The 26,477-nt window shown below is 39.0% G+C and overlaps 2 protein-coding genes across 5 annotated transcripts in view; both read left to right on the top strand.

Annotated features, from left to right (window-relative positions):
• Nucleotides 1-26,477, top strand: part of LOC139124055 (homeobox protein Hox-A1-like) — a 108,840-nt gene that overhangs the window by 3,901 nt on the left and 78,462 nt on the right. Inside the window, exon 1 of one of the 4 annotated variants that reach the window (XM_070690182.1) lies at nucleotides 8,728-8,821. The exons of the other annotated variants lie outside the window; for them this stretch is intronic. The gene's annotated coding sequence lies outside the window, so the exon portion shown is untranslated. Of the gene's footprint in view, nucleotides 1-8,727; nucleotides 8,822-26,477 lie in introns of those variants that run through there. 4 annotated transcript variants of the gene reach the window in all.
• Nucleotides 21,192-24,967, top strand: LOC139124057 (homeobox protein Hox-D4-like). Its single transcript, XM_070690187.1, has 2 exons — nucleotides 21,192-21,808; nucleotides 22,428-24,967. Exons 1-2 carry the CDS (start codon nucleotides 21,286-21,288, stop codon nucleotides 22,730-22,732), a joined length of 828 nt encoding a protein of 275 aa, XP_070546288.1. The 5' UTR covers nucleotides 21,192-21,285; the 3' UTR covers nucleotides 22,733-24,967.

The following is a 26,477-nucleotide window of genomic DNA, read 5'->3' as shown; positions in this document are numbered from 1 at the left end:
AATTCCATCTTTTACCATCCACGTGACCTTAGAAATTCATGCAAATAGGTCCTTATTATCTCACTGTCTGGCTACAGGTCTATCTGTATAAAAGGTTACTTGTCTGTAAGTGTGTGCGTGTGTCTGTCTGTGTGTGTCAGCGTCCAGTTGTCCATATACGTCTATACAGATCTGTATAACTCACTACCCTGGGATTCTGTTTCTGTTTGTCAACCCGTCCGTCTGTCACCTTCTCCCATAATCCCCTCTGATACTACACCATCCGTTCCTCAATATCAACATCAAATCCCTTGGTATTGAACCATTCGCCTTTTATCAAGATAAATTATTCACTCACTAATGACAGTGAAAACACAGCGAATGCTCCTAGCAATCGTCCTGACTTGAACACTCTGCAGTGTTATATATATATATATATATATATATATATATATATATATATATATATATATATATATATATATATATATCAAATTGTATAGATGTCCTTGTGGGTCACTAAAGTGCACTGAGAGTGTAGAGCTAAGAATCCTTTCTCTTCTCTCTAAAGATCACAGGATGCGTGAAACTTAAGTAACAGATATCATTACTTTGTACTTTAAGTAATTTATATATATATATATATATATATATATATATATATATATATATATATATATATATCGTATATTGTGAAAGTGTAACCTGGCCAGCTAGAACTCAGCGAACAGTCAGCGTGTATTCTTTCATAGATATCAACCAATATGCTATCAATAGACTCTGCGACACGTCGTCACTAGCGGTCAACCAGCAGAGATCACAAGAAGTTCCCAGGCTCGATATATTTTCCCTGACTCGCTCTTTCTCTCTCTTTCTCTTTTTCGCTTTCCTTGCCTGACATGCAAAGACATTTGTCTTCTTACTTGACACGTGGTACGAAAAAATAAGCATGTGTGTTTGAAGGGGTAATCTATGTCAACTGTCACTGAATGTGAAACGTGCCTAACACCCGTGACCTCATTATTTCGAAAAATCCATTTGTCACAAATGACATACTGACAGCCCGTCCGTTTTCAAATTCTCTCAGATATCTTCTCCGTTTGCTCCGAGATCCCACGATGACGTAGGAAGAGATCAAGGACGCCGTGAAACTTAAACGGCAAAGCCTTCAGGCCGGTGTTTTACCTCGGAGCAAACGACAGCCGCGGGGGAAGTAGTGCGGCTGATATATTTACAATCCGCCTCGATTTTTTTGACCTCTTTCTATCCCCCGTTCACGGTGGCCACAGACAATTCACTGAATTGGCAGCCACACCAGGCCCGGCTCGCACTGCCCGGGACAGGCATCAATTTTGAAATCGGTGACAGAGACTTTACGTGATGAAGTACCTGCCTGAAAGAATGCCTCTTCTTGACATCTGTATTTAGAATCAAGTCTGACATTCTGGTGATTTAAGTGGGGGCTGACATTCGGGTCTCCCCTAGAATTTTTCAACTACCATTCGGCCCATTTGTCAAAGTCGAGTCCCACATTGTTCTCGGCCCGTTTGTCATGCACTTTTAAACACACGCGAACTGTTACTAGAAGTTCGTTGCCGTTCGGACCGATTCGCCGTCCGAACTCTGTTTGAATTTAAACGAAAATTCGAGAAAAAAGTGTGTAATTTCCCTTGTCAAAGTTGATAGCATTATTATGGTAATATAAAACACCGTCATTCTGACAAATTATCACGAAATTAGTAATCTATTTTACCGGTTCGTTTCAACATCGGCCATTGGCTATCGTGACTATGCGCGACAGCCGATGGAATTTGGTGCTCGCCACATCTCCGAGCGTGCGAAACCTTTCGAAAGAAAATGACACCATTTTAGACCAGATCCACCCCTCAAGTGTTTTCAAACGGTTGCAGACCAAAATAAAAGCAGACACTGAAGCCTGGACTCGCATGATTGAAAACGGTGTTGACGTGGCTGACATGAGTATTCAGCATACTATGTAGTGGACACAGGCGCGAATAATGAGGGGTGCCATATGATTGAGAATGTGTCTGACCCTTTGACCTTATCATTTTACTGCCTGTCAGTTGTTTCTGTTTCTCGTGCCTTGTTACACTTTCAAGAAGCTTGAGGGAACGCGAATCTTACATCGGTTCATTTTTCATCCGGCCATCGGCGATCGATCAAACTCAGTCAGCTCCTGACCGTCCCCCTACTTGTCATCTTCACTCCTCGCCTGTCAACTCTGACGACGTGATGTAGACAAACTTCTCGCAGCCGACCCGGTTTTTTAGCGAGATGGGAGAAATGTCAGCGGCGTTCATCTGGTTCTAGTTGTCCTTTGGCTTGAACTTTGTTATTAGTTCCCGTTTGACTCACTTTTAGGTTGCATGATGACAGTCATAACCGATCAACTGTGTTATCATTTCTGCGCTCCCTTCCTCTGTGTGTAATAGTGATGTTTACAGCTTTATGTCTGACTTCTCAGTGTTTCTGATTGTCTTTCTGCCACTTCGTTTGTCTTTGTCTTTCTAGAATCTACCTGCCTGACCATCTGCCTATGATTTTGTTTATCTGGAGGATCCCCTCCCTCTCCCGCCGTCCTTTCCAACTCTCTCTCTCTCTCTCTCTCTCTCTCTCTCTCTCTCTCTCTCTCTCGTCCCAACCCGGCTCCACCATAGGCGAGTCATTCGCAATCTGATCAGGGACCCAAAGCGAGGAAGAAGACTTATTGTTTCAAATTTTAGCAAGACTCATTATGAAGTGATCGCCACAAACTTCCTATTTGAGTATTGTAACAGTCGGTTAACAAAAACTGAAATGTAAAATGTGGCCAGCCCCTTGCCTTTGTTCTTGTTAAATGTTCTGGTAGACTAATTGTACACGTCTCTCTGGCCGCTGCTCAAAACATGGCATGACAAAGCTACCCATGGTGCACAGCAGCCACAAACTCTGCCCTCAACGAATAGAATGTAAAAAACCGGAATTCGACCTGTCGCTCGCGAAATTGATACTTTTGAAATTGATTCAGCGCCATTTCCCTATGGGGCATAAGTGTTCATGGCATATTATTTTTGAGCATTTTTGAAAATAGACAAAAATTAGTCAGATTACAATATTTAAAGTAATCATATCTCAAGATTTGTAAATAGTTTAAAGCCAGTTTTTATCAAAACTCAAACTTTCCAGAACAAATCATCTGTTCTGAAGTGTACAACAAATTATAGACTTTCAGCGCGTAATAAATTCAAAATGGCAGACTAGAAGTGAAAATTACAGAAGTTATTCAAGATAATGAACGAAAGTAAATAAAGATGATCCAGTATTTTTTCGTCGAATATTAGAAACTGGTTTTACAGCTTGTTTACGGAAATGATATTTGCCTTCATGCAATTCAAAACAAAGACATTTTACTTAAAAATGGTGATCTTTAGAAAGAGCAAGTACTACATCGAGTCCAGCATAGTTGGTCGGCATTGCAATATCTAGATTGATGAGACCAGGTATGCAAATATGTCGAGTGACGTGTTGCACACGGTGATATTTCCAGGATGGCTTATATACACTAGGCCTTCGCTATGATTCGAGGACAGATGGAGAAAAATGTGGATAAACTATTGATTTTGAAATTTTTCGACAAAACTCACCCTTGCAGCGTTTGAGTACGCATGGCTTGAAAACGGAAACAAGTTGAAATCTTTGTGGAATGGTTTAAGTTTGATTGAAAGTGCCAAGTTTAGCACAGTGAGAATGTCGAATATCTTCACTCTGATCACACACCTCAAGATCTGATGTGCCAACCTTATCACGCAAAATCTCCTACGAAAGATCCCTGACACGAGTACCACAATGTGTAAGGTCATAATATGCAAATGTGATATCAGGCGATATTTTTTTGACTGGCTTTATTTCATATTTGCCCTGTATACACACAATTATTTGTCCAGATAAAAAATGTATGTTCAAAAGACACAAACTTTAACCCTCAAATCTTTTACCCCAAAAAATCGTAATATCAGGTTATTTTTGGCTGCAGACGACAATTTGTGACAAATTTAGCCCAGCCTAATTGCTAGACGGACATTGTCATGCATATGTGATAACCTCACCTCAGATAGCCCTTATTATATTAATTGTTGCGCACATGTGTGACAACTGCACTATTGATTAGTAGTGGTCAATGTCTTGTAACCCAGTTACCTGTGCGTACACAATTTCACGATTATCAAATTACGTCGGTGGCCATTTTGTACCCTTCATGTCATTGTTTTGTTCTGTAATTTGTTCTACAACATTGTCGGTGGGATGCCAGTGTCGGATGACGCTGACTGTTATCGCCTCATAGACCCTCACGGGAAGTTTGTCAGGTTTTGGCATTTCGGTGTTTTTATTTGTTTTTGTCTCCACTCAGCCGTAAAAATTGACCTTACGTAGCATAACATTTGCTTACAAATTAATAACAAGAGCAATCTTTCTTCGCCACATCAAGAAAAAAATATTTTTCCAATCAAATCCATTGTTGCTAGATTAATATAAATGATTATGTGTTGTTAGAAAAAACAATAACCATTTTCGTTATTTAGGCTAAAAATAATTCCCATTTGACAGAGTCACGTTTTTTCAGGCACAATCATGGTTTACAAAATGTCATTTTTAAACGGTCAAAAGACCTTTATCTTTGTCACCTGTCTGTCGCACCAATAGCATGACCAGGTCGGAAGCTAAGTCTTATCTTCCGACTAAACGACTTGCTCTCCAAGGACAGCGCCAACAGGCCAAGCGATGACCTTAAACCGACAACTTCCTGCAGGGGTTCAAACCGTGCCCCGAATATGGAGTATAATTTCAGCAATGAAAAGGCTACAAGTAACGACTAGCAAGATCCTCTGTAGATTTTCACTCCGATATTTTCACTTCGCCAAATGTGAACAGTCCACCGCCTGAATTAAAGAACAATGCTCTCGTCGTTTTGATTCCAAAAGAGATAAAAAACCCTGCTCGCTTCCTATTGCCTTACACAGAACCTAAACAGCAGCAGACACAACATTTTACCTACGCGAAAATATATGAGTCTAATATTGGCGGGAAAGAACTGTGGCTGAAGTGTCGGTTTCTTGGTAGGAGATTCGACTGCCCTCCTGAGTCCGACTACCCTGAAAGCGCGTTTATATTTGGAGTGGAGGAAGCATGCTCACAATGTAAAGTTTGCCAAGTATGCAACGCTGTACGTGCAGACTACACGCGCAAAAATGGCGGTTGGTTGGTAACTCACAACCAGAAGGGGAAATGCGACGACAAGCCCACAGAAGACTAGTCAAGCCAAAATGATTGCGAACTTACCATTTGTTCACTTCTTGTTTCCCACTGAAAAATATCCCGACTGCTCTGTACCTCGCAGAGTTTAAAACTAAGCTCATAATTCTTTACAATCACTATTTTTTTTATCAATTTCAAATCAGTGTCAAAATTCCTAATTTATTTGTGTGGACCGTTGGGCAAACATTCTATGGCCAAACTTTAACTCGGCATGTCCTCGGCGAGGATAGATTAGGGGCCACACTGGCGGTTTACATCACGACTGTCAGACTACATTTCTAGGGCGCGACAAGTTTTCCCGCCAAAGTAATTCGAGCAAAAACTATCACCCTATAAAACTAATTTTCCTGAAAGAATTTGGTTCAGTAAAGGAGCAACAGCTCGTGATTTTGGTTCAGTCGGTGTGACTTTATAACCTCGTGATCACAGAAAGGAAAGTTTGAGTGAATTAATTCAGAGATAGATAGGATGGGCGTCCCAGTGACCGTTTACAGCCAAAGAAGTGACCAGTAACGCATATCTAACGCTTGACAACACAAACGCATGCACAAATTAAACATATAGGAGGGACAGGTTATGGATTATTCTACGCGACCCATTCGGAGGGACAGGCATGCACTCTGAACAACAAGATTTAGACAGGATCCGACCCATATGCACAGGACCGTGGCAAGGACGCCAGCAACTCTCTTGGGATGTGTCGTCTGGTAATTTGTGTTACATAACACGCTCATTTTGTCAGTGTAGTACAGCAGAAATTTAAACGCAAGAACATCAAATACAGTCTATTATCTTGTCCAACACAGACCTCGCTGTGCGAGGTTGCAGATAGACGCGAAAATCCCACAATCTCCTGTTGGGAGCAAACACATTATGTTGGTGTCCAAGGCGACAAAGCTGTGCCAACAGAATGCGTGTTGCCTCACTCCCTGTCCCTTTTTTATTGCAAGCTATGTTGCAACCGTAAATTTTAAATCAAAAATTTGCAGTTATTGCACGCCTGTCAGTACAGGTCAGCGCGAAGTGGTGTTTTCAGATGCTGTAAAATGTGGCCTGCCCCGATAAGGCATTAATCCTGTCCGCGCTGTTGCTAGGTAACACATATATGCCCCTGTCCGTTTCACCTCTGGTCTGTCTGTGTAAGCGTTCTCTCTGTACAACAGACGCGAATGTCAAATAACAAGTTAGTAGGTCAACATTCAAAAAAACCAACCACTTTGTCGCATGATATTATTGTCGAAGGGTGAAGTGAGAAAACATATCCAAAAATTATTTTGATGAACATGTGGTCAAAGTAAAAAGAAACGTTGAACTTTTTTCGCTTCCAGTAAACTAATGCAACTGTGAGTTGTACTTTTTATTTAAATTTTCGTGCGCATTTCAGGAACTGGAAGTTGTAACTTTTTTTTCCGTTGAAGCAGAAACATCATCGCAGACGACTTGCATTTTTTCACGTTGGGGTCTTATCTTTGGCGTATATTTGGGGCAATTTTGACGATTATGGCTTTTGTGTCAAATATTTACAGCCGCTGTAAGGTTGTATTTCACCTATTAAACTATACACTGAGAGAGCTTGAGGCAAACCCTTATCCACCAGTTTAGTGTGTACTAGGGTAAACAAAGGGGCAATTTATAACCAAAAACAATCATTTTCGGTTGGTTGTGGCCGTTCGAGTAATTTATAAATGAAAAAAGGGGCATGTATTTTGGCACAAAGGTCGCGACGTCGTGTTATTTATAGTGGCGTTGGTAGAGCGGTATGCAGAATTCAGACGTTCGGCAACTGAAGCAGGTGTGGGCTCCTCGGCAGTTGAGGACTTCGGTACCAGCGGATTGACGTCAACCCTTCAAGTCGTATCCTTGCTGCGGCGAAACTCGTCTACTGTTCGGACTACCTCGCTTGGAGGCTCATCTCTCTCTTCGTTTCTGTTTCTCCGCGTGTCTCACAATTGGCCGGTCAACTTGACCGGTCGCTGGAACAGCGTGAGTTATTGCTTTTTTTTTCTTTCCCAGCGAGATCGTGTGATGGACATTCCGTTCCTTACTGAAAGACATGGAAGCTGTCAGAGGGATCGATGAATCATTACCCGAGGTTGACTCGACGCCATGGTTGGACATCCATTTTCCATCGACGAACAGTCATGGATGCTAGAACGCGCCGCTAAACTGTTTGTAACCCATCTACATATTGTAGCAATTATTTCAAAATTCATTATTTCAATGTGTGTTCTGTAGGTCATCTAAATTTCGTTAAATTTCTATGGCATGATTTGCCTAGCTACACTACCCTAACCGCACCCATTTTGAAGCTAGCGTGGGCCGCCTCGCCATATTTGCATAATTCGTTATTTTATGACCGCATACAGCGTACCATTTTCGGCATTTTGTACTTTTTCATAATTTTTGGTTCCAATCCTCCAGAAATACATCTGCAGGCGTCAAAATTGTCCAATAATTTCGACGAATTCTTCGAATGTAGTCGACTATATATTCGTTTGAACGTTTTGTCTCGTCTGCTGTCGCCATTATTGGGGCGACGTGTTGAACGTGCGTTCGCTGTGACCCGTATTCGCGCATAATAACGCCCTATTTCGGCGATCAAGCCATTCCCCATCAATTACCCACAGACAAAAATTCGATCTATGACAAATTCGGAATTATTCATCCATCCTGTCAATCAAAATGATAGTCAAGACAAGAATTCCGCGAGGGGAGAAGTGCGCAGACAAAAATCAGACAGAATGTGTTTCTAATAATTTACTTATTTAATTGTGACGTCGACTCGTTCAAATGCAGTTACAGGTAAAAAAAAAAAAAATCCTGCCAATTTAAATTAAAGTTTGACCGGCATAGGTGTTTGACGACCAGGTGATATCTCTTAAACAGCGTATCAGCGGGGGATATTCAGGTAGGAAAATGGGTCGTGACAAAAAAAACCCGTAATCCTTGTACTTTGCTGGTCTTGGGGTGGAAATTTGAATTCGTTGTGTGCGGTCAATCTGAAAAGACAAAAGATAAAATATTGTAAATATACTGTGAGTCGTTAGCTTGTCACTTTGAAAACGCGGGAATTTTTAGTGAGCATTCTGTTTTGCAGCGGTCAGACGAAATTGAATATGACGTAAGTATGACCTTATGAGGTTCTGTGAGGAGAAATGAAATGGACGAAAATGTTAGAAATTTGGCTGCTTTTTTTTTAGCTAAGATTGCGACATAATTTCCTATGTTGTCTTGCTGCATTTATTCGTCAATTCTATAGAAAATACGACATTAATTAATGATAAAATGGAGGCAGAAATCGTCTTATGTTTCGTCACAATATTGGCTTTACTTGGCATTTTTGTGAAATATTGGCTTTCTGGAGCATAAATATTTGTTTGTCAAGGAAGGTTGTAAACTAAGGGAAGTGCCGACTTTTGACGCAGCTAGCAGTACAGAGAGGGAAACAGAAGGACAAAAATACACAGATTGTCATGTTCTGGTGGTTTGTTTGAAGTCACGGATACCGGAATCGTTGTCCTGTTTGTAGGTAGGTAAATATTGGTGCAATACTTATTGGAGGGGCGGTCTTTACTAATATCAATGTCGTATGGTGGGAATGCCGGCTAGGCCAAGTTTTATGATCTCAAGGTGCGAGTTTGTCCTCTCCAGACACAGATTATATATGTGACGGCTGATCGCATTACCGGTTATTTTTTTTTGACGTGATTAGCAGCGTCTCCTTCTACCCGTACCCTGTAGATCCGAATTTGTGATTATTTGAAGACACGAATTCGTTTCTACGGGTGACAGGTCGTAGTGAGGAATCCAGCGGGCGAGCTTGTCTGGCGATCCAACAAAATGGCGGTTTTCCATTTTTATTGACCCTTCTGAACATTTTCCCACTGAACCTAAATATGTCATATATGCGGAGTTTTTTTCACACTGACGGTGCGGTTTCTTCGTCTTGCATTTAGGGGTCATGTATAAGTGACCCGTGGAGGGCTAAATATTTGAATCGGCGCCAAAAATGTGGTCGAAAACGGGTCAAGTCAGGAACGAAACTGAAATAATGATGCGGCAATAAATTTTATGGCGTCTGACACGGTAGTTGATAAAACTAGGGTTAGGGACTTCTGTAGCTATCTGCATTTATAATTGTGCATTCTTTACTCTTCTGATAACAGTGTGTTTAGTTTCATTTCGTCATATAAGCTGACTGTATGTATCATTTTTGTTTGTAATCACTTTTTACAATTTTGCGTATTACGACCTTTGTCAACTTCCTGTTTCAGAACAGGGGTATCAAATTTTGGAGTAATAAAGTATTCATACATATTCCGTGCATTTTCTTCTGCTATCGTTGTTGTGTATTTATGCATAGATAGACTTCCCTCTTGTTATTTTTAGCTCTTCAATTTAACTTTCTTAGGGGCTGATTCAATTTGTTTGCATAATATCACTGGGGTGTTACTTATTTGGGGGATTGTAGTTGTAAGTGATCGATGCCTCATTCTACATTGAAGTCTGCTATTCGAGATTACAAGCATGCATCAAATATTTCATGTTTTGTCAGAGATTTCTATATTTCTATTTCTCTGAACGCGATTCTGCGATTGCGGCCACTGAAATGGTCCTAAATATGTCAAAGTTCAAAGTGAGGAAATTGTGAAATCCGCAGATTTACAACTCGACTTCTTTTTAACACCGACTGTGGGTAAAATAGAGTAATATTTGGAAAAAGCTGGTATATTCTGAAGGGTAGTTTATGTTTTACGCTCCACTTGCGTGAAATGGCGCTGTCTTGCTCAACTGTCATCAAGCTATCGTTCAGTTTCAAAAAGCGTATACAGGACAGAACAAGCCTTCTCTATACAACCTTCAATTCACAGTTTGCTTGCCCATTCAGGACCTCAGAAACGATACAAAACCCCCTCTCGTAACTGTCATTCGGCCTATTATCCAGTGCCCCCACCGCAACAAAACAATTTCATTAATAACCCTGTAAACTGTTTCCCAAAACGAGCGAATGTCGTTCTAATTTTTCCCGCGCGCTAAGGAACAGACAAACGACAATTCCAGAATAGAAAGCTGTTTTGGCGGGAGCCAATGTTTATGATTTTTCAACGGTAAACCATAGATATGCAATAATTGTTCTCTATGGCCCTCTCTTTTTGCGGTATCGTATGGAAATTTTGCTAGGTGTCAGAATTGAAGCTTTTACTGGGTTGCTAAGGGAGTGGACAGAAATATCAAACAACGACGGTTCATCAGACTTCGATGGACGATTGTCAGCGATGTCAGTGTTTGAATGCATTACACACAAATAGATCGGCCGTGTGGTTCGATGTTAATCAGGATTTTCCAAATCCCCTCGTAAAACCGACTTGAAATTGACCCTGAAAAGCCTCTGTCGTTTTTTACGACCCAATTTTCTGTGCGGTGATAAATCCTACGGCCTCTGACCTCGAAACGGCCGTAAAACAGTCGCTCGGTCCTGCCATTTTCGATTTGTTGTCTGGTTGGAAGTAAACATTACCCTCTTAAACACTGCCTGCTTTTCATGGTGAAGCCAAGGGGCATAAGATGCCGGGTTTCAACTTTGCATGTTCTCGTTAACATGGGAGAGAGAGAGAGAGCATACACTGTGTCGAGATAAAAATACCCGAAACTCATGGCGACAAATGTGACTTCATAGCTGAACAAATCAAAACGCTTCTCGGTTCACTGACGACATTGTTTTGTTTGGAATCTACACATCCCCTTTTTACAATTTCACAACATCGTGCATTGTACACTGTGTATGTCTGCCGATAGCAAGAGTGTATAGGGCAACCAAATAACTTCAAAGGATAAAATATATCAACAAATATATCCTATCATTTTCTGTAAGAATACTGATTATCAGTAAACAGTGTGTCTTCGGTCGACATGTTTATTCACTCAGAGTCTGTCTTGAGTGTTTCAAAACGTGTCTCAGTAACCGGCACAATAAATGTTTAAGATAAGTGAATATGGAGCTACGATAGCCTGGGTGAATTCCAAACCAACGGAATATGATTGTTGATTTAGTTGGCCTTCTGCCCCAGTTTGAATGGGACCTGATATGACCTAAAAAGTACATGGAACTAAATAAACAAATATACATGATACGACATGTGTATGAATATCTAGTAGTTTCACATTCACACAAATAGATAAATAAATAAATAAACAAATAAATATGTATATATATATATATATATATATATATATATATATATATATATATATATATATACATATATATATATATACATAAACACAAATTACTTCAAGTACAAAGTAATTATCTCTCTTACTTAAGTATCATGTATCTAGTAATCTAAATTAATCTGCATTTTACAGTTCTGTAATTTCCCAAAGGACATCTCTCTCTCTCTCTCTCTCTCTCTCTCTCTCTCTCTCTCTCTCTCTCTCTCTCTCTCTCTCTCTCTCTCTCTCTCTCTCTCTCTCTCTAACTTACACAGATTATACCTAATATATTTATATATTGATTTTATAATGTCAATATATTATATAGATTCCAATGTAGATAACTTACACAAATTATATAATTTATTTCCATATACTTTGCAATACTTATATTTTCACACACACACACAACATATATATCTATATGTGTGTATATAATATATTATATAAATATATATATATATATATATATATATATATATATATATATATATATATATATATATATATATATATATATATATATATATATATATATATATATATATATATATATACAAGTATGTGTGTGCGTTTCCCAGGTGTACTGGTATTCCCTGTTGATCATTGAGTTGGGTTTTAAAATATTGTAGATGTGAGTCGATTCAAGAGAGAGAGAGAGAGAGAGAGAGAGAGAGAGAGAGAGAGAGAGAGAGAGAGAGAGAGAGAGAGAGAGAGAGAGAGAGAGAGAGAGAGAGAATGTACCGATGACGTATCTATTTTGAAGGAAATAGAGAAATTACTGTTTCTAGTGTTTTACAAATGCGTTGTGGGTTACAAACGGTGCTTATTCTCACTATATACGTTGTTATATGGGAAATAGAACGACACAGGCTTCAATTTTTTCCACGCACTGAACTGCTCCCATGGAATTGGAATTGCAGTACCAAGTACTTTAATGACAGGAGAGGCATGCAGACTTGAAGATACTGTGACCTCATTACCGCCCCTCCCCCTTTTTTAATAGAGGGGAAAGCAAGGTCTGGTGTTGAAAGCTAGAATATGATAAATTCAAGTTTTAGCAATGAAGTTGTCTTGAAATTGATCCGTGGATCAAGCAATAATCCTGCAGAGAGCACATACAGCCTGACATTACTTCTAATAATTGCGCGTGCGCGTGACAGTTATTAATTGTTGCAACCTTGACCATTGGTTCGACCTGGGAGTCTGAAAATCTCGGAATATTGAGTTTGACGGAAAATATATAAATAATCTCGATCTGTCGTCAATTATGGGAATTTCGGTTCATTTTTCACCAAGCTCTGCACTTTCTGACCTTGACTCAGCATATGTTCGACATCTTAACAATAGATCGCAGGAAACTCCCGGGCCAATCAAATAAGGCCGTCAGACAATTGAATTACTTTCTATTAAAAACTGAAAGAACAACATTAAACCAAACACTAAATTTGATATATCTTGCTACTCTTTTGATTTCCGATGACGCTGTTAACACCCTTTAGGTCGTTTCACTATTTTTAGACAAGCTTTAACGGTCACAAGTTTTGATTCTGTCGTTCATAAACTGAGATTTAACAAGAAATTTGCAAGCTATCTTGCAGCACATCGGCTCATATTTAAATAATGTTGATCTTGAAGAGGTGAACAGCGAGCGACAATCGCTCGAATTACTTTTAAATTTCACTGGGTTATGTGCAAGGAGGTGGGTCTACCTATTCTAACTTTGAACATTTTACCAAATAAAGCAAGACAGTCGGCGACAACACGAAGATTTGAGGCGATGTATCAACAAGATTGAAATAGGATGGCGAACTGCAAAAAAGCACACGACAATTTTTGATCCAAAATGGCGGTTCGTACGTGCGGTCTTTTGTGTCGACGCACAATGTGTATCTAGGGTTATATCAAATGATAAAAAAGCCGCCTGTCAAAGAAAGTACCATACAAATATCCAGGGAGGTGGGCACGATCGCCAGGGTCGAGGAACACCAAACGTCGTCGCTAGAGGGCGTAGAACAGGTTAGCAAGCTATCAGGAGCAAAGCGAACTAGGATCGCATACTGAACTACAAACATTCAGATAATTAAAACCGAAATATCTGTGTTTCCGTGTTTTTGTGAGGGTGGGTTGGAGAATTACGAATGGCGATACATTAACAAACTGCACTGCTAATTATAGAAATTTGATTTTTTTCTTTCCCACGAAATGTTTGTTTTGTTAAACGACAAACTAAAAAATGAATAAATGTGTAAATTGTATTTATTTTTCATTAGAAACGAGAATAGCTCAAGTGTTAATGATCTGCAAAGAATTGGAAATGCTGGTAGTTCACAATTCCGTCTTGTGAGCATTGATTTGATCTACATTGAAAAGTAGCTCTCGGCGATTTTGTAGTTTCTCATTATCGGGACAAAACGGTGTGTAAAGGATATAGCATTCGTTTGATAATTTCAAGGAGAATCCTGTCACATTTCATGGAGCTGAGGCGAAACTTCAATTTTTAAGTGAAGCAATACCTGCACAATGCATTTTTAAGATTTCTTTTCGAAAAATATTCAAAGCACGAGTTTGAAGCGAATTTTATAGTACTGAAAACTGGCTCAGTAACGAATACAAAATAGCATAAATGTATAATGCAGTTGTTTTTGTTTACTTTAAGACAATTGTGAACGAAATTAAGTGTACGACCTTTCTTAATGCAAATTTATTTATTAATTTATTTATTTATTTTTTATTTATTTATTTATTTATTTATTTATTTGTTGCAACCCTTTTCAAGCAGGGGGCTCACTAAATACCATATATAGGAGCAGCAAATTACACAGGGCACTGGAAATGGAAAGTAAAAGTTAAAAAGGACCTACCTGAAAAAATCTAACAGAGAAAACAAGCCATTATTAACAACTAAACTATATTGTCAGCAATTGAGAGTTTACCCTGTTGAATGTAGGTTGAACAGAATGACACGGTCCACGTATTGTATACTACGCAAGTATTCACGCAAAACTCCACCTCATTAGCGAAAATTAAAAGTTTTATACTTAAAAATATTGGCAACGATTTATCAAACTTATTAAGCATTCCCTAATGACAAACAAATATCGCAAAGACAAATTAACAAATAAAATATCTTATTCGATGAACCAAATTGATTGACTGAACAAGAATAAAAGAAACACTTCTGTCGTCCCTCGGATGAGACGGTTATTGACCTTCTGTTACGAGGCAGTATCGCCGACCATTTTGTAGGCCCTTGCCTTTCAACAACTTAATACAACAGAGGCGCCTTCTCCTGAGTTTTCAAATATAACTTGCATCGGTACTTTCATTAATTCACTTTTTGAAACAGTATTACTTGTCGTATCATGATATCTGCGCATGCTCAATTCTAAGGTGCGAGGCGCTGATCACTTTCGGGTTGGAGAACGGGAATAACGCTTGAAACCACTTGACAAAACTCTTCAAAGATACATCAAAAGTTGCTTTTTTCGCAGACATTTTTTGTGTATTTGAAGACTCAGTATTGCAAACAATCAAATAAAGAACCCGGAAAAATATCATCCCATTTGCTCCTTAGATCAGATGTAGTACAACAAATTGAAGTTGGATGTAGCCGTACAGGCCGGAAAAGTGTTAATTAAGCCAACTATGTGCTCTCTTCTATCTAGCAGACTATTTATAAACGGGTATGAAATTCTCAATAGGCAGCTGTTCAGACGTTATGCCACGACATCTTGACGACGACAAGTCTCAACGATTGTACAGACAGCCAAGAGCTGGCGCAGATGACCAGCTTGTGACGTCACCATCTGTCAATGACGTATCATATAACCTGTATCATAGTTCCATTTAATGAAAGCGCAGCACGCCAAAAACTTTGGAATATTTCATTTTCCTTCCACCGAGACCTTTTATTTTTTCATTTCGTTATGTTCGCCTTGTCACTGAGACTTAATAAAAAAACCAGTCTTTCTTTTTTCAATTCTTTATATTTTCGCATGGCGTTAGATCACCCATTCTAAATCACTAGATGTAAAATATTGAAGTACAGTAATTATGACGGGGGAGACTTCTCGATTTGATAACTTCTAGAATTTGTTGGAAAGCAAACTGCTCCACGAGGACTTCAAACAGAATGTGATGGAGCACTAACAGGCAGATTTACATATCGTGTACAATTTTGAGAAGGCGAGATGAAAATTATTCAATCAAATCGCACAGAGTACCTTTTTGAAACGCACTCATTGAACTTTTTCCTGTGTTCGATACCGTAAATCGCCTTATCAATTAAGGGGCCAGGCAGTAGCTGTAATATTTGATAATTATTTTTCACTATTTTTGTTTTTAATGTCAACTGCAGTTTCTTATACTGTCCAAAGCGAGTTGAGATACACAGTATTCAGTTTGTAATCTCAGCCTGTACATGTGTAGACTGCATCGTTATTGTTGACAGGTGAATTCTGGTCCGGACTAGAATTCAAATGTAAACAATGGCATGTCACTCAACACATGCAGACGCTGTATTGACGAACTGAACATAAGAAGTTCAAACATGACGAGAACGAGAAACTGCGATAAATACAAAAATAAATACAAAAGAATCTTCAAAATTTACAGCTACTCTCCCTAAGCAACTCGATCCAGAATGAGTAAATAAATACTTTAAACGAAGAAATAATGATTTTTCACAGAAATGATCTGATAGACATTTTGTTCCGGCCAGTTAGGTTCAGTATTCTTTTTGCTTCACTGCTATCTGAGATTATTTGCATATTCATGACCCGATCAACACACCTGTTGACGGAAGATTAGTCCGGAAATTTGAGTTATGCTTAATTAGATTGCCTGTAGACCATTTAGATCCAATTAACTAAATGACAGTTAATTGGATAAACTTATTGGCCAGCTCAGTCCGACCAATTAACGGTAATGTACAAGATAAATGGTATGTCATTTGGAAATGCAGAGATAATATGAACATTTGTTTTATCAATATAAAAGAATAATTCCTGTACATTTTAACAATAAATTACTATTTTGATTCAACCGTTAAATGTTCACATAATAGTCACGATCAAGCCGACAAGTCTCCATAAAATGGTCTTTTTTTATTTCATATTGTTTGGTGACATTTATGATTTTTTTATGATTTTATTTTTATTAATCATGTTAATCTTAAAGTTTTACTAATACTACAGTTTCTTCGTGGTTCTGTATAGCTTTATTAGCTATAACTTGCTATGTATTTGATATACTTTTTGTTGTTTTTTTTTTTTGGTAAAAAAAAACAAGTTCAGCGATATGGCGTTTGCCAAATACTCAATATAGTATTGTGTTATATCTTAACATATTGTGGACACACTTGAACTTCACTCTGGACTGGCACTCATTTGCAACTCACAGACGAGAAGAAGGAATTTCAAATTTACTTGCGTTTTAGAACATAAATGATTACAGATATACTCATTGCTGGGCCCATACTTTACAACCTATATGGTTTTACCTACAGAGACATTTATAGCGACATTGTTGAAATCATAAAGCATTGCCATTTTAAATTACATTCAAGACGCCATTCAAAGACCAAACCAACGTCTAAGCTGTGAAAGAGCGTTTAAAGAAAGGGGTTTAACATTTAGTCCTTAAATTCTAAAATAAAATTTTATTAGCCCCTTTAGTAGGCAATAAACAGTTAAAGAAGATCTAATTCGGAAATAAAATGGCGGGCGGACGTGTGGGTTGTTTTTCACGTGCTGACTCGAGAAGACAGATGGTTGTGCTAGTAGGAGCAATTCACAGAAAAATCTCCATAGATGAGAATGGCAATATTTGTAAACGACACAGGCCATAGGAGCTCATTCTTCATGTAAAGCTGAGACTGCCCCACCGCTGAAGGCTCTGTAAATCGAGAACTTCGGTTTTCTCGCGTGGAGTGCCATTACAAAATGAATAATTTGATTTTAAAAGGTAACACATGACCTTACCGGCAACCTTAGGGAAGAGGACATTAATCTTGTATGCATGAGTCCAATACCTACAGAGCTGATTTTTCTTGAAAAAATTTCCACTTTTCTTATTTCTAAAACACAATTTTTGTATCGTGCTCATAAACAGAGCAAAGTTGTTATTCCCAGCGTGACGTCGTGATCATTTCCTTTTGATAATCTGGCAGACGACAAGATGTGCACAATCTTGTTATTTTGGAAAAATGGCCGTAGATTAGCGCGGGCTCGTGACCTTCATTGGCCGTAGCCTGAAGGGAGCGGTGATCGCAATCTGCGATTACGCGTCCAGAAAGCAAATGTAGGCATTTAGATGTTGGCGATCGCCGCGGTGCGAGGCATGCCAGATGAGAAAATGGTAAGAAAATCAGTTAATTCAAGCATGGAGTTTTGGCACTCGCTCACAATGCAGTGTGTCGTTGGAAAAGTCTCATTATCAATCTTTTCCTGAAAATATCAGACACTTTTATAATCCACTCTGAATAGCTTCAAGAGATCTATTATTGTTGATTTATTCACTAACGTTTGGCAGTTGAAATATTCTCTGTAAGACTTCCACTTGCATCCTTGTGTATTTTGTAATCATCTATCCATCTATCTATCTATCTATCTATCTATCTATCTATCTATCTATCTATCTATCTATCTATCTATCTATCTATCTATCTATCTATCCATCTATCCATCTATCTATCTATCTATCTATCTATCAATCTATCTATCTATCTATCTATCTATCTATATTCTATCTATCTATCTATCTCTTCGTCTCTCAACTTTTTATCTTGTCTGTCTGTCTGTCTGTCTGTCTGTCTGTCTGTCTGTCTGTCTGTATGTATGTATGTATGAATGTATGTATGTACGTATGTACGTATGTATGTATGTATGTATGTATGTATGTATGTATGTATGTATGTATGTATGTATGTATGTATGTATGATGTATGTCAGATTATGTATGTATGCACTAAGATCATAAATGCCAAGTCTGATTAATGAATGTTTGTTGAGCTTTTCAGTGACCGAGACATCAATTAATCAATAAATCGATCATTTTTCCCGGAAAAGGCTGATCTATTGACTTGTTGAATACAGTAGGCATATATTTTCTAATAAACGAAATAATCGATCAATTTTGCACGTGATAGGCTCTGCCCCTTCCGTAAGGTCCGCTTCCTCGCGGCTTGATTGATGGATTGATTAATCTATTGTCTATGCATCACATATATAGATTAACACAGTCACAATATCTTTCAAAAATTCTTTAAGGTGAGTTAATATACACTGCAAATCTTGTTGCCCTTACCGTGCGTCGAAACGATAAATTAATAACCGACGAGTTAAAAAGTTTTATTTTCTCCGCTACTCTCGCGCGTTATATTTGATTACGTCTAGCCATGCATGTTGTGTGCTTTTAACTCACAATGGGCTTCAAGCTTTGCGTTCCCTCTCTTGGCGGAGAAACTCTTTCGGCACATAAAAACTCATTTCCTAGCAGATTAGCCGATGGATAAAATTGCATTAGGATGGCCAGTCCGAACCCAAAACCCAAGCAGCACAGTCGTAGACGAACACAGACACTGATGAGCCGACGGTTAATCGTTGTCTAGCTCTATGATTAGTCTTCGATCTTTCCAACGTTTTGAAAGAAACATAATAACGAAATATGACCCTAATTGTTTAGAAGGCTTAAACAGCTAAGATCAATCTTGTAAGATTTGTTGATATTGTATATCATTTTTTCTCTGAAATCAACATATTTACCCAACTACATATAATACAAAACATATGAATTATCCGTTCATATATATATATATATATATATATATATATATATATATATATATATATATATATATATATATATATATATATATCGTTCAGAGGCTAACACTCGTACAAAAAGAAAGAAAGAATTTGGGTCAGTCAATGATATATTGACATAAATCTTTTAAAATGATTGTTTTCCATAATTTTTATTTATTTTCCTAAATTGCGAGTACGTCAATTAAGACTGATGAATACAAAAATAGGTTTTAATTTTCTTAACTGGTATAAACGGGGCTGTCAGTCGCCCACGGGTGTTTTATTTTGTCGTCGTGTCCGTTGAGGGTAAAGTGGACTTGTTGAAGTCAGCTCGGGGCAAAGATGAAAAAATGCAGTCTTAAGTAAAATATAAAGAGCGTTTCAGTGGCAAGGATTTGGGAAAAGATGACAGCAGATGAAAAGTAGTGGAGTGTATAAAAGTACAACATAGCAACGCTCGTAAAACACTACACAGTTGAGTTCACAGCTCCCATAAAACTCCTGTCACACCGACCATTAATGGAGAAAACGTAATACCTCCTGTCTGCCTAGGCCGAGCGAAATTGGACTTTTGTCGCGTAGCTTCTGAGCGATCCCTTAAGGAAGCACGTTGTGGTCGATAAGGTTGAAGAGAGAGAGCAAGAGAGAGGGGAGACAGTTTTATAGCGCTTGCGAGCAACACTAATACTCAGCTCACAGTACAACCCAAACTATTGTCGCGTTCATCTGTTTTTAAGTGAGAGCGATTCTGTCGTGTTTCTGTGTCTTCCTAGGCTCGCCTATAAATGACTTGGTTAATGCAAGCTAATTACCCACCGAGGATCTCCGGGTTTACCGTGGGATATTCTCACATTATGGGATTATTTCACTACTGCAGCCACGGATACACTTGTTTACACAATCTAGCAACGACCGCACTTTTAAATGATCTATATCACTCGATAAGATAGTCGCTATAACCTCAATATGTTCCAACTTAAAATTTAGTTTCGGTATTTTCTACAATTTTCTTCATCACGTGACCTAATGTCATCTAACAGTTTTAAAACCGGAAGCGCCAAGACACCCTAAACGCAGTTAATGAAAAACAGATACCCCGCCTCACATTAAATTAAAACTTGTATTTTTGATTTTTTTTAAAAGATAGAAAATTAGCATTTAACTACATTTAAAGTTGACGCTAGGGGTTTTTATGGTGATCTGTAACAAATTTAAACAAAGGTAGGGAAATGAGAGTAACCCGGGTTTCTATTCGGCGAGGAATTCTGTCTATGTGAACGACATTTGCATTGCGGCGACTGGACGCTTACAGGGACATCCGACAACGACACAATGGGATTTGACGAAAGACTACTCTATTGCAAGTTTAATGCAGGGCGCCACTGCAAAACTGGCAACTAGTTTCTATTCCAAAAACTAAACGCGCCAGTGACATTATCTCAGTAGAAGACGATCAAGCGTGGTAAATGTTGATTTCAATTTTGACGGCACATTTTTGTGAGAGAAAAATTGACAAATTGGGGCCAAACTCGCTAATGTTTTTGAAATTTTGTAATATGTTGCAGCTTTGAAAACCCTTTAAAACAATATACAGTGTAAATGTAACACAAAATAAGAAAATAGAACACGCAGTTAATGAAAAACAATTACTAACAGCACATTGTATTGTAATTTTCTTCGAAATACTTACGCAGCTGGGTCGATATCTTTTTCACAACTCTTAGAAATTGAGTGCATAAAATATTGCGTAGTATTTTTTTCGAGAAAGCGTTAAAACTTGAAGATGTTCACTTTCAATCTAACATCCATCATTTGCCGACGGTGAACGACAGGTCAGGGCGCCCTCCTCTGATTGGCCGGGCAGAGTCACGTGATTTAGGGCATCTTGGTTAAGTTGACGTTTGATGGGGAGGGTTGCCCGTAAAGTAAAAAACGACAAAGGAAATACATTATAGTTCTTCGCCGAAATATAATGAGTATGAGCTCCTTTTTGGTGAACTCGAGCTATGCTGTTGATCCTAAGTTTCCACCGGTGGAAGAGTATTCGCAGTCAAGCTACATAACGAACCAAGGACAGTTCTACAACCAAAATTACAACCACAACTACGGCTATCAGTACTCGCAACAAGCCGCGTACGGCCAGTCAACATACAACGGGAATGGACCAGCGTACAACCACTACAACAACCCACAGAATCTTTCACATAGCGCGGCTGGGGAGTCGCCCGTACACGCAGTTCACTCACAAAACGGCCACATAAACCAGCAGCCGTGTTCGCCCCAGGTCGGCAGAGCAGAGCACGCGAGGCAGACCCAACCCCCGCATGAGCAGCAACAACCGGCACAAGCACAGCAGCAGCAGCAACAGCAGCAACAACAGCAGCAGGAGCAAACAGCGTACAGCCCGCAGCCGGGGTCGACAACACCGCCTATAACTGCCACCACAAACCAAAAAGTTATGTACCCATGGATGAAACGAGCACATATTCACCCAGGTAAACAATCTTACAGCTTAACCCCGTATCGTCTGCATGTCAAAATTCTAAACTACGGAAATCCGCGAATGACCCGGGTTGAGCTTTTGACAGGGCAGCGTTGTGAAGTACGCTGTGAGTTCATTTGGTCCAAAATGCGCACGAAAATCGACGAAATGTGACCGATAACGACAAGAAATCTTGTCACTGGCAGAATATCGGTCAAGAGACGGTCTGTAGATCGTAGTACAGCCCATGTGACTAGTGTTTTGGTTTTGCTGGGTCATAAATCGAACTTTACACGCGTTGGCCTTTAGATAAATGAGTCCCCACACCATAAATTTAATTATCCTGTCATTGGAATAGCTTAGAGTTGTCAAGTCCCCTCATAACGAACATCCGATTTCCATTTATTTTCGTTCAAAATATCCTCACAAAAATGTAATAGGAAACGATAAATGCTGCTTATGTAACTTTTGAGGAAAATATAGCCAAACGTGCAGAGTTGCATCGGCGGCCGAGCGTTCAGCATGAAATTGTTGTCATACGGTTCCCTCATTCACCTCTGCATTGTCGTGATCATTAATTGTATGTCTGTGTTTACACGCTGTGATTAATAATCTCCTTAAAAATATTTCAGGCGTTGGAACAGCCCAGAACGGCACAGAACACAAGCGCACCCGGACTGCCTATACGCGGTACCAGGTCCTGGAGCTGGAGAAAGAGTTTCACTTTAACCGCTACCTGACCAGGCGAAGGCGTATTGAAATCGCTCACGCACTGGGGCTCACAGAACGTCAGGTCAAAATCTGGTTTCAAAACCGGCGGATGAAATGGAAGAAGGACCACAATTTACCGAACACTAAGACCAAGAGTCAGTCACAAACTCAGGGCTCGTCCTTCAGTCCAACGGAATCCACAGACCCGTCGACGGTGCAGGTTTAGGGGGTAAAAAGACATTTCGAAAAGGAAAGGTATAAATTACAGGGGGTTTAGAGACACAACAACCAGCGACGTTTTGCTCGTGACATTTTTAACGAACTGAACACGCACTATGTAGACATCAACCGAGTCACTTCAACCACTCGCCCCATGCCGTTCGCATCTGTGTACAATAGCGCACAACACAATCCCTGTTATGTTTGTTCATATCCTTCACAAAACGTTCATCAAGTCAACTTCTTATGCTATTGTCTTTCTCCAACCATTCGAAAAAATATAGACATTCAAGAAAATCATTTCTGTACGCAGTGTGTTGATAGTACTTTAGACTGCCTTTCAAACTACCTATGATGAATTTATATGTGTATATATGGTCATTCTTTCTGTTTTAGCGGGCACTTTTTCTCTCTCATAATGAATTAAGATTTATTTGAACATGTCTTTGTTATTTTCTCCAAAAATCAGAAAAAAAAACATCAAAATGGTTCGTACCCAGAGATTGTACGTTATAATAGCTGGGTAGACTAACGCTTTTGCAGAATGACAAGTCACGTCTTCTTTTTCGTGAAATCCATTAATTTTGTTCTGTCGTTTAATATTCTAATTAGTACATCTGTTCCTGTAATTTATTGTTATTTTCTCCTGTTTTGGCTCCGAATAGATTTGAATAAAAAGAAGTGTTATTGTTTTAAAAAAATTGCAGGTATAGAGATATATTTGATGGAGAGTCCCACGCCTCTGTGCGTATCGCGAAGTTCATATATGGTAGCTCGGTTAGTCATCGCGTTCACTTTACGATCTGTAGTTTATGATACCATAGGGACTTGGTGTAACTGGAGTGAGCCAGGGAGAGGTGACGCAGGCCCCGAAGAATATTTACTGTGCCGTTTGCAAGTTATTCAATAATTAATGATTGGAAACGGGTTAAAACACACACCATGTTAAACTTTATGCAAAGGTTTGAACCAGGTTATGGCGGGCTTGTCGGAGCTGATCGTGGAAGCCACATGTTAAAAGTCTTGTTTACAATGTTGTTCATATCTGTGGCTTGTTTCGAAAGTCACGACCGGTCATCATGAGATTTTGAAGGTCAAAAATTGTATTTGTGTGGTTGTTGTTCGCTATGTTTTTTGAGGTCAAGTTTTTTTTGGATATTGAAATGCTGTGATTACGTCATGAGACGCAGGTAGCGTGGTGGTGTTAGAAATCACGCAAAAAGGTTGAATTTGTAGAACTGGTGTTGCACCGTGTTCAGACGCCAATATACAATAACAATTTACGTCTATCCTATTTGCAGTGTCCACACTTAAAATTGTCATCATGCCAGCTATGGCGAGCGCTGTATTTCACGACCGACGACGACGACAAAAAGTTGTAAAACAACAACAACAACAACAACAACATCGAGAGCAACAACAACTCAGCTTCACTGCAGAATTTCGTGAAGATTACCAACATGTTCATCAATAAAACGCTGACCATCACAGGCAAAACAACTGCCACGGCGTAAAACACTAGACTCTAGTCTTTGGAGAAAGTGAGTTTAGTAAAAGTCCCTGCCAGCGGAAAACAGCCTCCCATTCAACCGAGCCTAGGTCACTCCTACGTACGATCAATAACTCTTTCGACTGTGCCATTTTTCATCCGAGACAAGACTTATGTCAGCGATAAGACCCTTGTAGCGTTAAGAATTCTCCCATGACTGCTCCTCAGTACCGGTCCTCTCTCTGTGTTCGACTTCAGATCCATATTTTACCTGCGATCTTTCTGTTTTTTAACCTCATAACCGTGTTCTTACTATCGACTTCAAGCTGCTAAAAGCTCCCTTTCAATTTTCACTTCAGTTCACACATCCATATAGTCAGCTACAACGACTAACTTCATGGTATTTTTGATTCACTTCTTTGCAGAAACGTTATCGCAAAGTTCTCAAAAGCATTGTTATTCGCCATTCTGGTCTGTTGAGTAAAAATAGAATATTATTCTTGGCATTTCGTCGCGAATTTGGACTTATTATTCCGGCAATGTGCCAGAGAAAACATATGTACGCCTTCTCAACACAGCTGAAAAGACTGTGTTCTTTATGTTCTCTGTGTTTTCAGAGTATTGTCGTATTTGTTGGACCATTTCAAGATTTATGTTCTATTAAAACTGGACCCTCAAATAGCCGGATGTTTCTGGGTTCCTCTTTGTCAAAAAGGCTGCATTTTATGTCTTACTTGCCTGGCGTCGAACAACCCAGGACATTGGCTCAGCGTTGAGCACTGGTTGCAAATGTAGACAAGCACTAAAAATAGTCATATTCTCCCATTCGGTTTACTGTCAAAGAATACGGGATCGTTTACAAAATCCTCCAATGTTCCACACTGCATTTAAGAGTGGACGTCACATTTCCCGACGTCTGTGCATCATATTAGTGCGTGGGGAGAAAGCCCCACATGCAACGCGATGACGAACACACGACTGTGTTAATCCCCCCTCAACGTGATGCTCGACTTTGTACAATTGTTTCGTGACGGCAAAGCAAAGCCAATCCGCATTGATTATTTAGGCTTAGCCTGGCCAGGCAGGCGTGTGAGGTCTGATCATCTTTTTGAAATCAAAATCTTCCCGAATGGAATCAATAACATCTGTTCAAATATGATACACTCTGCCAAAATCAAACAAAGAAACAGAATCTGGTGACTGCTCGACTTGATCTGTTCAGGAACGTGGGTGAAAACCAATCAAACTATTTTCCTGTTTCATTGCTCAGCAAACAGCGAAGAAACTCCTTCATTTCAACAGTTAAACTTTTGATGCTCAAGAGAGTTTCAATGAGGTTACATTATTAACAGCCACGAATCACAATAATTTCATAATTTCTAAATTTCTAGGATCCAGACGTCTTGCATTGTAATTTGTTGGTTTTGATGTAACTTTATACACCCCCTCTCCATTTCTCTATCTTGAAATGTCTTACTTATACAGACATTTGTCTTTACTACATTTTAAATTTCATACTTTCTCATCTTACCATTCCCAGGTTATATTGATAAAATATATGACGGGCCGATGGAACACTGTGACACATGGAACATGCTCAGCAGGCCAAAAAGTGGCATATAATATTAACCATTTTCATAACTGAAATTAACATCAAAGAGTGGTGCCGCTGTGACTGCTAAAAGTAAAATTTAATTTATGCAAAAATCAGAAAGAAAGCATAATAATTACTGTCAATATTGTAATTCATCTCTGGTATATTGTTTCTTCTTTTAAATGCTGTACCTTATTTAAATTACACATCGTTAGAACCAGGAGGCGTTTTGGACGATATGCTATCAAAACAACGATATGTATATCGTTGTTCAATGTGATATAGCTTCTCTTTTATCAGTCTGCATAGATTTCCGCTCGGCTTGCAAAGACATGTTGTATGCCTTTAATCTGGGTTAAAATGTGATGTGTATTTTGGAACGTTTTGACAACAGTTCGTTCGCATAGCTTAGAGCGGCAGCAAAAAGTGGTTACACAAATCAAACTTCATTTTCTAGTCCAGCTCCTATTGAAATATTCATTGGAGCAAAACAGAGTCTTCGAATGAAAATAAAAGTGTGATTGTGTCTTGGTTTTGAAACTAAGATATCATGACAAGTAGAATATTGCGTAAGACAGATGTTTGCATGACAAGGTGATTCTGTTGCAAATTTACTGATTTTAGAAGAGTTTCTGCAAATAAATTTTGTAATTGTTGACAAGTCTCCCA

This window comes from Ptychodera flava, assembly GCF_041260155.1.
Source record: "Ptychodera flava strain L36383 chromosome 23 unlocalized genomic scaffold, AS_Pfla_20210202 Scaffold_23__1_contigs__length_28996876_pilon, whole genome shotgun sequence".
Taxonomy (NCBI): domain Eukaryota; kingdom Metazoa; phylum Hemichordata; class Enteropneusta; family Ptychoderidae; genus Ptychodera; species Ptychodera flava.
The sequence above is the reverse complement of the archived record's forward strand: the minus strand, read 5'-3'. Positions and strand labels throughout refer to the sequence as shown.